This window comes from Cetorhinus maximus, chromosome 7 (genome assembly GCF_964194155.1).
Source record: "Cetorhinus maximus chromosome 7, sCetMax3.hap1.1, whole genome shotgun sequence".
NCBI classification, from domain to species: Eukaryota; Metazoa; Chordata; class Chondrichthyes; order Lamniformes; family Cetorhinidae; genus Cetorhinus; species Cetorhinus maximus.
Genome location: NC_135885.1, coordinates 58657684 through 58671013, shown reverse-complemented (window position 1 = coordinate 58671013; position 13330 = coordinate 58657684). Strand labels below are relative to the sequence as shown.

Genomic DNA, 13330 nt, shown 5'->3' with positions numbered 1-13330 from the left:
CACCTAAGGGAGTTCCAGGATTTTGACCCAATTTTGACAGTGAAGGAATGGTGATATAGTTCCAAGTCAGGATGGTGTGTGGCTTGGAGGGGAACTTGCAGGCTGTGGTGTTCCCACACATCTACTTCCTTTATCCTTTTTAGGTGGTAGAGGTATCGAGTTTGGAAGGTGCAGCTGAAGGTGAGATCCTGCAGTACACCTTGTAGATGGTACACACTGCTGCCGCTGTGCACTGGTGATGAAGGGAGTGAATGTTGAAGGCGGTGGATGGGATGTAAATCAAGAGGGCTGCTTATGTCCTTGATGGTGTCGAGCTTCTCAAGTGGTGTTGGAATTGCGCTCATCCAGGTAAGTGGAGTGTATTCCAACACACTCCTGACTTGTGCTTTTTAGATGGGGGACAGGCTTTGGGGATTCAGAAGGGGAGTTACTTGCCACTGAATTCCTAGCCTCTGACGTGCTCTTGTAGCCACAGTATTTATATGGCTGGTCCAGTACAGTTTCTGGTCAATGGTAACCCCAAGGATGTTGATAGTTGGGCATTCAGCGATGGTAACACCGTTAAATGTCAAGGAAAGATGGTTGGATTCTCTCTTGCTGGAGGTATTCATTGCCCGGCACTTGTGTGGCATGAATGTAACTTGCTATTTATCTGTTCAAGCCTGAATGTTGTCCATGTTGGTTAAAGCTAACACTTTCCCTTCAGCAGAAGAGAAAATTGCTCTTGGAATTCCTTGAGTAGTTGTTGCATTTGTCCTTGTATGATTGACGAGACTCTAGAGCAGATTGTCTGCTGGTTTTTTATTCAATGTGTAGAATGGGAAGGGAGAAAAGTGTTTTAAACTTATTCTGAAGAAAAATGGTTAAATAAAAAGCATTTACTAAATGTTGATCAACATCAAGAGTAAGCCAGCCTGTAAATGGTTGGTCAGCTGAAGCATCCCAATCTCCGCTGACACAAAAATAGAAATGCAGAAAATGCACAACTGTTCAATCAACGTTGTTGAAAGAAAAAAGCAGGTTAATGTTTTGGGTCTCCTTATGTACTAATGTTTAAGTATCACATCAGTAACATGGACATTATGTTCTCAACAAATTTGATAAATGATTACCAACCTTCAGATTATTTATTTTGAAAATGAACATTGTGAGAGCCATCATGTCTTTGTCGCCTACAAACCCAAAATTTTGGTGTGAAGGGAAAGTGAAGTTGAGGCGGGCAGGACTAAAGGCAAAATTAGAGTGCCATTCAGGCCATCTGGGTTCCTGCCTCATTTACACTCCAACCCAAAATCCTGTTAGGAAGCAGGTCAATAGAGTCTTTGCTTTACTTTGGGTAAGTGTTTAGAAATGTTGCTGATTTTTCCAGGAGTTTCAGCCAGCAATGCCTCTAGTAATGCAAAGAATTAATGCCAAGAGTCTTTCATCAATCACACTAGATATATGCAACAGCAACTCAAGGAATGCCAAGAGCAAACTTTCTTTGTTGCTGATGGGAAAGTGTTGCTTTTAGCACCTCTCATTTATGACCTGATTTCTGAACTTGGCACTCACTGCAAACTTTTATCTTAGAACTTAATGACATCATGAACAACTATACAAATGAGCTCCCCAAACACAGATTGTTTTGTATTAATCTATCACACTGAGAATGGCACTGGAGTGGTTTAGTATAGTAGGTTCTTCCCTTTTCGCCTTGAGAAGATGCTGGTGGGCCTTCTCCTTGAACTACTGCAGTCCTTGTCTTAATTTTTTAAAAAGCCCCAAGCAGCTGACATGATCGACTACCTAATAAGGACCATTTTTTTTCTGAGTTAATTGTATTCTTTTTAAAAGGATAAGTTACTCTTTGACCTATTAAGAGATTCTATCCCCAATCGGAATGTCAGAGGCCCTAAATTGTTAAGTTGGTCAAGCCATAGGTCTAGCTGGTATGGGAAATGTCGAAATTCACATTGATGCAAGAAATATTTTTAATTAACATGCTTCCCATTGCTAGTGGATTACCTGGCTCAAGCGTTTGACATTCTTCTTAACGATCTGAAGACAGATGAAGGCAAAGCTATGTTCTTGGAGTACCGAGCAATGCAGATTATTCTTTGTTACTTGAAACCTTCGAGTAAAAGTCTGCTGTACAGTGCTGTTGACATCATCCTACAGATGACAATGGAGTCAAGTAAGTATTTATAAACTGTAGCATTTTCCACATTACGGCTCAGAATAATAAGTCAGGAATTCCCAGTGGATCAGTCTAATTGGCATATTATACTTTTTTTTCCTAAATGTTACCTAAAATGCAGAGTATTCACAGGTTCCTTATGATGTACAAACCTGGCAACATGATTTCTAGAAAGGTGATCTTTGGGAACTCAGCATTTGGTGCAAAATGCAAGTACAATGTTTCAACCAGCCTTTTACAGAAATTGGAATTAGTAGCTTTTTGAATAGTAAATATATGATTGTTTAATAAACCTAAATTCTTAAGCTTATGGGTCAACTATTAAGTGTTCATTTTATAAAATGCAGCTTTCTTAATCGGCAATGTATATGTACTATTGATAACTCCTTATCTAATTATTTAGATTTGAATATGATTATAAATACCATTTTTAAAGTTTGCTGCAAATATTATAGATGAAGTTAACTGTACCAGTCAGTCTCAAAATGAATTTCAGAAATTCATTTGCACGTACTCGGTCTTTTGTTAAGTTCATGTGTACACTAGATATGCATCTGAATTGATGGGAAAATAATGTAATGCTTTATTCAGTTATGCTTTATAGATACCACAATATATGGTGCGTTATAAATTTTGTGTCTGCCTTAGATATTCATTTGAGATTAGCAGGGGTGTCATTCCCAGTAGCAGTTTCATGAGTCTTGTGTTCAAGAATGGACTCTTATTTGCAGATATCTAATCACATGAAAGCATACTCTCGTTCGTAACCATAGTACTCCCTTGTGATCTGAATTGGATATTGTGTCTTCTGCCCGTGTCCTGATGCGTGCTCCTCAGTCTTTCAGTAGGCAGCTTTAAGACACATAATCAGATATCAAAACTATCTTTGTCCCTTTCTTCATTTCAAACCCCTTCTTGTGAATAATAGCAAAAGCCAACCATGCTTCCCTCTCCCAATTAGTTGGCCAAAGTCCCTTGCTTTTACTCCACTACGTTGTATTGTAATAGTTAAAGAGGAGACACTGGATGAACTAAAAAATGTTGAGAGAGGAGATACTAGAAAGACTGCTGGTACTTAAAAGTCGGTAAGTCATCAGGACCAGATGGGATGCATCCAACAATATTGATGGAAGTAAGGAAGGAAATTGCAGAGGCACTGGCCATAATCTTCCAATCCTCCTTAGATAAAAGATGGTGCCAGAGGACTTGTTTACACCCTTGTTTAAAAGAGGGTGCGAGGAAAAAACGCAGCAAGTTTGACCTTGGTGGTGGAAAGCTTTTAGAAATGCTAATCCGAGACATAACTAACAGTCGCTTGAACAAATGTGGATTAATTAAGGAAAACCAGCAAGGATTTGTTAAAGCCAAATCGTGTTTAAGTTTCTTGATGAGGTAACCGGGGGGGTCGATGAGGTTAATGTGGATGATGTGGTACACATGGACTTCGAAAAGATGTTTGGTAAAGTGCCACACAATAGAATTGCCAGCAAAGTTGAAGCTCATGGAAAAATGGGGCAGTGCTAACATGGATGCAAAGTTGGCTAAGTGAAACCGATTAGTGGTGAAAGGTTGTTTTTTGGATTGGAGGAAGGTATACAGCAGAATTGGTGCTAGGACCATTGTTTTTCTTCACATATATTTATGTTAATGACCTAGACCTAGGTGCACGAGGGCTCTGTACAACCTATAGGCTCCTGGAGTGGCTCATTCTTTTAAGAATTAGCCCTTTTCCCAACTCATCCCTCCTCCAAGAGCAGGTTGGCTTGAGGTTCCAATGTTGCTTTGAACGAGTCCTTTCTATCACCACGAAATTGAGGCAGGTTTTCATTGCAAGCTGAAGACTGGAGCTGCTTTCAAAGATATTTCCTCAGCCTATGCGTGGAAACATGGACTGATGTTGCCATTGCCAAGCTACTCTGGCTGATGTGGACATTTCCGAGCAACAGAAGGATGAAGGTCTGACTACAAGACAAGGTCAGCATTCCAAGAAAACAAAACAATGGTCTCCCACAGGGCATGGTCCTGGCACTGACACTTTTTAATCATTTCCATAAGTTACATACCTACCACATCATCACAAAAATGTATTTACATTGATAATATTGCCTTGACAATTCAACAAAACCTTTCCAGGATAGGAGGCCGCGTAAACACTGACATGTCAAAAATGGCTGAATATTTCTACTAGTGGCGACTGCAACCAAACCCAGCCAAGACCATCATCTCTGCATTCCACTTTGAAAATTACAAGGTGCACAACACACTAAATATCACCTTCTATGGAGAAAAAGTGCGGCATGACCTGGCTCCCACCTATCTTGGAGTGACCATTGACCGCTCCCTAACCTAACATCACCACCTCTGAAACACTGCCAAAAAGACCAAGACACAAATGAATATCATCTGCAAGTTCACCAGCATAAGTTGGGGTGCAAAAACCACCGTCCTTCGTACTTCTGCCATAGCTCTGGTCTTCTCAACAGTTGACTACTGTGCACCCACGTGGGCCTCAAGTTGTCATACAAAACTTATTGACACACAACTGCACTCAGTAAAGAGCATAATCTCTGGAACTCTGATATCAACTCCGGTTCAGTGGTTACCAGTTCTCTCAAATATCGCCCCTCCCTCCATTTGACGGGATGCAGCAACGTGCGAAGAAATAACTCGTATTAGCAGCAGCTTGGACCTCCCCATCTTTAGAGACCTTCAAGACCCCCTAATTCACCACATGGCTCTTCGAACCCCCTCTGGACATGCATCAAACATTTCCAACTCCGTAACACTGATGAAATCTGGAGGAAAGCTTGGGCAAAAAACACCCACCCAAATAAATACTTTGTCTCAGACCCAACATCTCAACAACCAGGATTATATCTCCCCCAGAGCATGTGGACAACTCTCAATAGAATATGGACTGGCATGGCCAATCCATGCTGACTATGCCCAATCAGATCATGATTATCCAAGTATCCATTTATCACATCCTTTATGATAGATTCTAGTATTTTCCCTACTACTGATGTAAGGCTAACAAGTCTGTAGTTCCCTGTTTTCTCTGTCCCTCCCTTCTTAATCTCTTAACAAAATAGTGGGATGACGTTTGCTACCTTCCTATCTTCAGGAACCATTCCAGAATCTATAAAATTTTGGAAAGTGATTGCCAATGTGACGAGAAGATAACGGGATTGAACAGAGCTATGCAATTGATATGCAAGAAATGCTTTCAATACTGAGATCTGACAACTGCTTCCTTGCTTATGTGAAAGTATTTTACTTACAGGACTTGCTCCGACAGTGAGTTTTCACAGCTTTGGAGGTGATTTCCAGTGCTTTGAGGTAATTTCTACTGCCATGCATTTTGTTGCCTTTTGCCTACACTTCCCAGCTGCCAACCTTCAGATCAGCATGGGAGCTGCTTATGCAACCTCAGCTTAGACCTCAGATGAGGAACAAGAGGAACAGCAGCAGCGGTCTTCTCCTGAACCTGCTGCTCCTGAGGACAGAGGGCATTAACAGGAAACTCCACCTTACAGGAGGCGATATCTCCACCTAGTACTCAGGCAGAGGATAAACTTCCTGAACAAGACTGAGCATAAGCTTTACGTTATGTGGTCATTGATATTTGCAGTCTCCTGGAAGACGACCACCTGCCAAGTGGACCATGCGGGCGCTCATTGTCAGTTGTGGTCAAGTTTCATGGTAAAGGATCCTCTACAGGACAGCGTTCACAACATGATAGAATTCTGTTTCAGTTTGAAAGCGAGAAATGTAGGCCCATGACTAGTGTTTTAAACATAAATAAAGGTAATTATGAGGATATGAAGTCAGAGCTGGCCAAGGTGAACTGGGAAACTTGGTTAAAAGGTATGACAGTAGAGTTGCAGTGGCCAACCTTTAAGGAGATATTTGATAACTCTCAGCAAGGATTTATCCCAGTGAGAAAGAAAGGATCTTTGAGAAGGATGCATCATCCGTGGCTAAAAAAGGAAGCCAAGGGTAGTATTAAATTGAAAGAAACACTGTACAAATCTGCAAAGATTAGTGTAGGTCAGAGGATTGCACAGACTTTAAGAACCAGCAAAGAATGACTAAAAAGATAGTAAAGAGCAGAAAGCAGAGCATGCGAGAAAGCTAGTTAGTAATATAAAAACAGATAGTAAGAATTTCTACGAGTATTTGAAAGGAAAAGAGTAACTAAAGCTAGTGTTACTCCTTTACAATATGTGTCTGGGGAATTGATAATGGAAAACAAAGAAATGGTGGAAGCATTGAACTGGTATTTTGTGCCTGTCTTCACGATAGAAGATTTAGAAAATTTCCCAAGATAATTGAAGATCAAGAGGTGATAGGGAGGGATGAATTTAAAACAATCATCATCATCATCAGGGAAAAAGTGCTAGGAAAACTACTAGACCTACAGGTTGACTAGTCCCCAGGATAGGATGGCCTGCCTCACAGGGTCTTAAAGGAAGTGGCAGCACAGATAGTAGATGGACTGGTTATAATCCTCCAAAATTCCTTAGATTCTGGAAGGGTCCCAGTGGATTGGAAAATAGCTGATGTAGCACCTTTGTTCAAGAAAGGAGGGAGGCAGAAAGCAGGAAATTATAGGCAAGTTAGCCTAGTATCTATCGTAGGGAAAATGCTAGAATCCATTATTAAGGAGGTTATAGCAGGATACTTAAAAATTCACAGTGTGATCAGGCAGAGCCAACATGGCTTTGTGAAAGGTAAATAGTGTTTGACTAATCTTCTAGAGTTTTTTAACAAAGTAACATTCAAGGTGGATAAAGGGGAATCAGTAGATGTGATGTACTTGAATTTCCAAAAGGCATTTGATGAAGTGCCACATCAAAGGTTACCTCACAAGTTAAGAGCACATGGTGTAGGGGGTGACATATTAGCATGGATAAAGGAGAGGCTTGTGCACTTGGCTCTCTTTTCACAATAGTTAAAGTGCTAACCAGAGGTAAGAGGTGACAAGTAGACTGACCAGTATGCACCACCCACTACATTAACATACCTGATGTATCGCATTAATGGGAGACGCACTGTTTTGAATAACTAGTTCATTATTCAAACATTTAGAATATAACTTTTAGTTTTAGAAGGTTAAAGTGTTAAATATAAGATAAATGGAAAAACCTGATTGAGAAACTAGTAATATCCTGAAGTGAATGCAATTCAAACAAGCTGGGAATTAATTACAGTTAAAAGCTACCCCATGTTTATCTTATGAGGTTAGAAGGAGAGGTGTAAACACTTGAATAATGAATGACTGATTTCTGGTCCTCTTGGTGTCATTATCTCCATGATGCTATGAACAATGCATAAGTTTAAGTTGAATTTATATATATGTATATTAAGAAAGGTAAAAATGGTTTCAGTTTCATTTAGGTTTTGTTTATGAACCTTGGTGCCTGAGTCTCTGGATAGACTTGTCACTGAAAGGTTTCAGGTCCTTTGGGTTTGTTTGTATATATACATTTTTAATGAGGTTTTACAACCCCTTGAAGTGAAAGAGATGGGTTAAAAGGGATTGGAAGTTCAGTGGTTCAGGAAATAAAACAGAAGAAAGTAGAAAAAGCTTTACTGTTGTCTAGTGACAGTGACCTAGTGCCACAGAGACAGAAAAAGGCAGGAGTAGAGAAAGAGAGAGTTCAGTGTGTGTCAGAGAAAGTCTGAAGCTCTGAGAAGAAAACCTGCAAGGCTAGTGGGACAGTAGTCAACTGAATAATCAATTATGGGACTCAGTAAAGTGATCAGTTTAGCAGTGGTGCTACTAGAAGACTGAGTTTAGGGAACTCGTTTGTTTGCTCTGCAATTGAAGAAACTGAGTTTAGAGTGGGGTTTTTGGGTGTCTCGGGGAGAGATACGAATTGGGTGAGAAGCATTAAGTGAATGCTCAGCAATTCACAAGAGGAAAACCATTTGCAATTGTGCTAGACCCAAGTGAGAAGCCTTTGTGTCAAGCTAGTGGTAACTTCACTGGTTTGTGTGTCTGTAAAGATATTGCTAGAGTTTAGGAATAGTGGGAATTTGAATTGCCTTCTTGTGTTTATGTTGAGATATTTCCAACCTTTTTGCCTGGTATAATATAGTTCACTTTTCTTGTTTTAATAAACATTTTATTCTGTGTATTAAAATTTCATCAGCAGACTCCTGTGAATTTGTTCAGTATCTTTCCTCCACAGTTTCTAAAGAAAAGTTAGGATCTGTCTAGCCAGGTTTCAATCTAGGATCTGATTTGTCCAATATTAACAGCAGCTGGGATTGTAACAATCAAATCTAGCAATTCTGGGAATGAGGGTCATAAAACTGAATTAGCGATAAAAATTATTCATATGATTTTCCTGAATCAAGGAAAACTTTGAAATTAAGAGGTAGTTAATTGGCATTTCTACATATGAAAAAGGCCTGTTTGTCATGTGCCATGGACATAGTAATTCAGCGTGCAGCTTTAGTTAGGAGGTTCTTTTGTTTAATTTTTCTGTGTGTATTTGCTGACAGAAGCAGGCATTTCAGCTTGGGAACTGACAGAGATGGTGCAGTTTGGGAACAGGCGGGTGGAAGTAGATTTAATTGTAGCTTTATTCATTCACGGGATGTGGGCTTCGCTGGCTAGGCCAGCATTTATTGTCTATCCTTAGTTGCCCTTGAGAAGGTGGTGGTAAGCTAACTTCTTGAACCACTGCAGCCCATATGGTGTAGGTACACCTACGGTGCTGTTAGGAAGGGAGTTCCAGTGAAGGAACGGCGATATATTTCCAAGTCAGGATGGAGAGTGGCTTTAAGGGGAACTTCCAGGTGGTGGTGTTCCCATCTATCTGCTGCCCTTGTCCTTGTAGATGGTTGTGTTCGTGGGTTTGGAAGGTGCTGTCAAAGGAGCCTTGGTGAATTCCTGCAGTGCACCTTGTAGATGGTACACACTGATGCTACTGTGCATCAGTGGTTGAGGGAGTGAATGTTTGTGGATGTGGTGCCAATCAAGTGGGCTGCTTTGTCCTGGACAGTGTCAGGCTTCTTGAGTGTTGTTGGAGCTGCACTCATCCAGGCAAGTGGGAAGTATTCCATCACACTCCTGACTTGTGCCATGTAGATGGTGGACAAGCTTTGGGGAGTCAAGAGGTAGGTTACTCATCGCATGATTCCTAGCCTCTGACCTGCTCTTGTAGCCACAGTATTTATATGGCTAGTCCAGTTTAGTTTCTGGTCAATGGTAAACCCCAGGATGTTGATAGTGGGGGATTCAGTGTTGATAATGCCTTTGAACATCAAGGGGCGATGGTTGATTCTCTCTTGTTGGAGATGGTCATTGCCTGCCACTTGTGTGGCGCGAATGTTACTCGCCACTTGTCAGCCCAAGCCTGGCTATTATCCAGGTCTTGCTGCATTTGGACATAATTGGATATATATTTAAAAATGAAAAACAATGCAAGGCTCTGGGGAAAGAGTGGGTGAGTGAGACCAATTAGATATCTCTTTCAAAAAGATGATGCAAGTACAATGGCCTGAATGGCCTGCCTTATGGGTAGACAACGTGGGCAACCATGCATATTACCATGGTCTGGGCGAGTGTTGTGGCGGAGGCGATGGCGTATTAGTAATGCCTCAGGATTAGTAATCCAAAGGCCCAAGCTAATGCACTGTGGACACAGGCTCAAGTCCCATGATGGTAGCTGGAAGCCAGCTGGTGCAAGTAAATTCATTAATAAAATCTGGAATTGAATACTAGTCTCGGTAATGGTGCCATTAAACTATCGAGTTCTGAGTAGCCCTTTAACAGTGCTAATGAAGCCATTGGCTTTAAGTGGCTTTCATCGTAAGGAGGTCTTCCTCCATTCTTTCTAAGCAGGCTCCTGTTCACTTTAGCAGCAAAAGGTTAGAGGCGACCCCAGAAAGACCCCCCTCATGTTTGCCTTTCCCCCTGACTGCCATTCTACAGCTTTCCCTCCCTGTTTCCCCCCTCGTGTTCGCCCTTCCCCCTGACTGCCATTCCACAGCCTTACCTCCCCTTTGCCCCCTCTTGTTTGTCAGCCTGACAAATATCCTCACAGCCCACCCCCAGTTGAAGTGCTAGTCTCTGAAAGTGGAAGCTTGCATGAGTACCACAGCACAGTGGTGTTCCTCAGGACAATGATAACAAAGAGAAGGAGCAGCCCAACCCAACAGCCCCAGCAGAGTAGCGTTCATCACAACAAGACCGGCGCAGCGCTATGGCAGGTATGTTCCATTCACCTCGAAGTTACCAACGAACTGAGGTCCGACTTGTACACGCCACCCCTTTTTAAATGGGCTTGACGCTGGTATAATTTCCCACTGGTGTGATGGAAGATTGGAAGGCGTGGCAAGATTCCGGCAAGCGGCTGTTTTAATGAGCATTCATGAAATGCTAATGAATGCAAATAGTGTTCGCGCAACTAGTCAGCGGGATAACTAACCTGCCATGAAAACACCACTGGGAGAATTGCGACCTGCTTTTACGATGGCAGGTTTCCAATTTTTTGCTTCCTGCTGGATTCTCTGCTCCCGCCCGCCATGAAAGCCCCCATGGATGGGATGAGAGAATTTCACCCAAAGTTTGAGATTCAAGACATTTGCTAAGAGAATAAAGCCACACAATTCTATGGATTTTAAACAAAAATAAACTTTACTGTGTAAGGGCAAAAAGATAAAACAATTTACAATATCTATCTTATACTCTAACGTTCTGGGTTAATATAGGTACATGTGTGTTACCAGGCAAACTGGTCGAGCACACCACACTGTACAACAAATAGCAAATGCGACCAAGGTAGATCCCACGATTTTTCGGCACCCCACTCAGATGTCAGTAAACACAGTCAACCAATCTTGTTGAAACTCTCCCTCATGAGGAACTCCAAACGTTTCACTTTCGAAGATCAAGGGCGGAATTTTCCAAGCCCGCCGGTGGCGGGCGTGATAGGTGGCATGCACGGAAAATATGGCCCAACCTGCTTCACATGGCATGAAGGCAGGTCGTGATTGTCCGCTCAGCCCACCAAAGCCAGGCCACATTTCCTGCCATCTGTTGGCAAGGAGCTAATTGTAATACATTAGCATATAATTAAAAGGCCATCCCACCAGACTCTTGGAACCCTGCCGTATCGTCCGTCCACGTCAGCAGGAGCGGCGTGCACTTGGCGGCCTTCACTTTGGGGGAACTGAGGTGAGTGAGCAGCAGCGTCCTCCACAGCTCGCCCGTTAATTACAGGCCTCGGGGTGGGGTAGAGACAAGTGCTGGCCAGCCATGGAGGCGACTGTTGAGATGGGGTCAAGTGCTGCCCTGGCGCTGCATCCCACACACAGGCAATCGAGGTGGGGGCCAGGGTAAGCGAGGGAAGTGGCCATGCATTAGGGACGCCTATACGAACTGACCATGCCTCTGTAAGTAAGACAGATCAGGCACAGCCACGGTGATACAATTGGGGTCAGGGTCCTAGCCTGCCTGCCCATGCAAGCAATGCGGAGGCACCAAAGGGCCACCAAGCACTCTATACCCTAACCCCCCACCCGACACACACTTCGAGTCCGCCACCACTTTATTGGACCACAGAACAGTTGGACAGCACACATTGTATAATCTCCTCTCCAACGCTGGGTCATGTAGCAGTCACTACTGGATGCGCTCACAGCCCCTTGCAATCTCAGCATCCTGGCTTGGACCTGTGTACCCCATGTAGCAGGTTGACAGGGCAGCCATGCAGCGCACACATCTCTGACCATCCGAGGAATGACCAGCACTCTCTGGGAAGCATTAAGGGGGGGTCAGACAGTGCAAGGAAAGGTCCTAAGTACAGCCATGATAACCACGCCTCCCTCCCTTTCATACTGCAGGAGGACCACATTAGGATCATGGATTCTGATGATCTAGCTGTATGCCTGATGGCCTACAGAGACCGTAGGGGACATGGAGGGGACTCTCTGCTAGTGGCTGTGAAAGTGACCGAGACACTCAATTTCTATGCCAGTGGCTCTTTCAGGGCTCCACAGGTGACCTCCCTGGGATTTCAAAATCCGCCACCTACAAATGCATCCATGAGGTCAGGATGCCATCTTCTCCTTGACACACAACTTGGTGCATTTTGCCCGGGATCGGGACAGCCAGGATGCAAGGGTCATTGGATTCGCCTTGATCTCAGGATTCCCACTGACTGCACTCGTATGGCACTCAGGTCTCCATTGCTACACTCAGTGAACTTCATCAACCGCAAGGGCTTCCAATCACTGAACATGCAGCTGGTACGCGACCACCAGAAACGCATCCTGCAGGTTTGCATACGGTTTCCAGGGAGTGTGCACGACGCTTACATTCCGGGTCGCTCACAGATCCCTGCCGTCATCCAGGGTCCACAGAGGCTGCAGGGTTGGCACCTTGGGGACGAGGGCTACCCGCAGAGGCCATGGTTGATGACACCCGTGCGGCGGCCTCAGACTGCAGCAGAGCGACGCAATAACGAGGCTCATGCAGCAGCTCGCAACTTGGTGGAGCAGACCATCGGGATGCTGACGATGCGCTTCCGGTGCCTGGACCAGCCTAGTGGAGCCCTGCAGTACAGTCTACAGAGGGTGTCACGCATCATCTTCATCTGCTGCGCCCTTTACAACCTGATGCTGCAACAGGGAGAAGAGCTGGCAGAGGAGGAGATGGAGGACCTACATGTCTCCTCCAATGAGGACACCAACGGGGATGAGGGTGAGGGGCCCTCAGTGGTAACGACTATGGGGATGAGGCTCCCACACTGGCGAGACAAGGCAGGTGTACACGAGAGGTCCTCATAGCTGCCAGATTTGTGGAGGATGATGATGACATGCGGTGAGGTATCTCCATTGAACCTCACATCACAGTTGTGAACGTTTGACTCCAGTCTGGCTTACCTCAGCGTCAATATCCTCTGTGAGAATGCTCCTGTCATGGTGATGCAGTAGAGGCTCTAATTGTCACTCAGTCGCAGGAGGATGATGACAACATGCAGTGAGGACACTCCATAGATCTTCACATAGCCTCTGAGAACATCTGACTCCTTTCTGGCCGAGGGCAGCTCACTTGCGCTCCATGATCAGGACCATCTCAGAGACCCATGCCATGAGATTTTAGATGCACCTGATGCTGTGTCTGCCTTCAGC

The 13330-nt window shown here is 43.8% G+C and overlaps 1 protein-coding gene across 1 annotated transcript in view; it reads left to right on the top strand.

The window, feature by feature from the left end:
- ccdc138 (coiled-coil domain containing 138) overlaps positions 1-13330 on the top strand; it is a 133777-nt gene that overhangs the window by 105036 nt on the left and 15411 nt on the right. The window contains exon 13 of the mRNA XM_078545557.1: positions 2000-2176. Within this exon, the coding sequence (XP_078401683.1) occupies positions 2000-2176 (177 nt within the window). The remainder of the gene's footprint in view (positions 1-1999; positions 2177-13330) is intronic.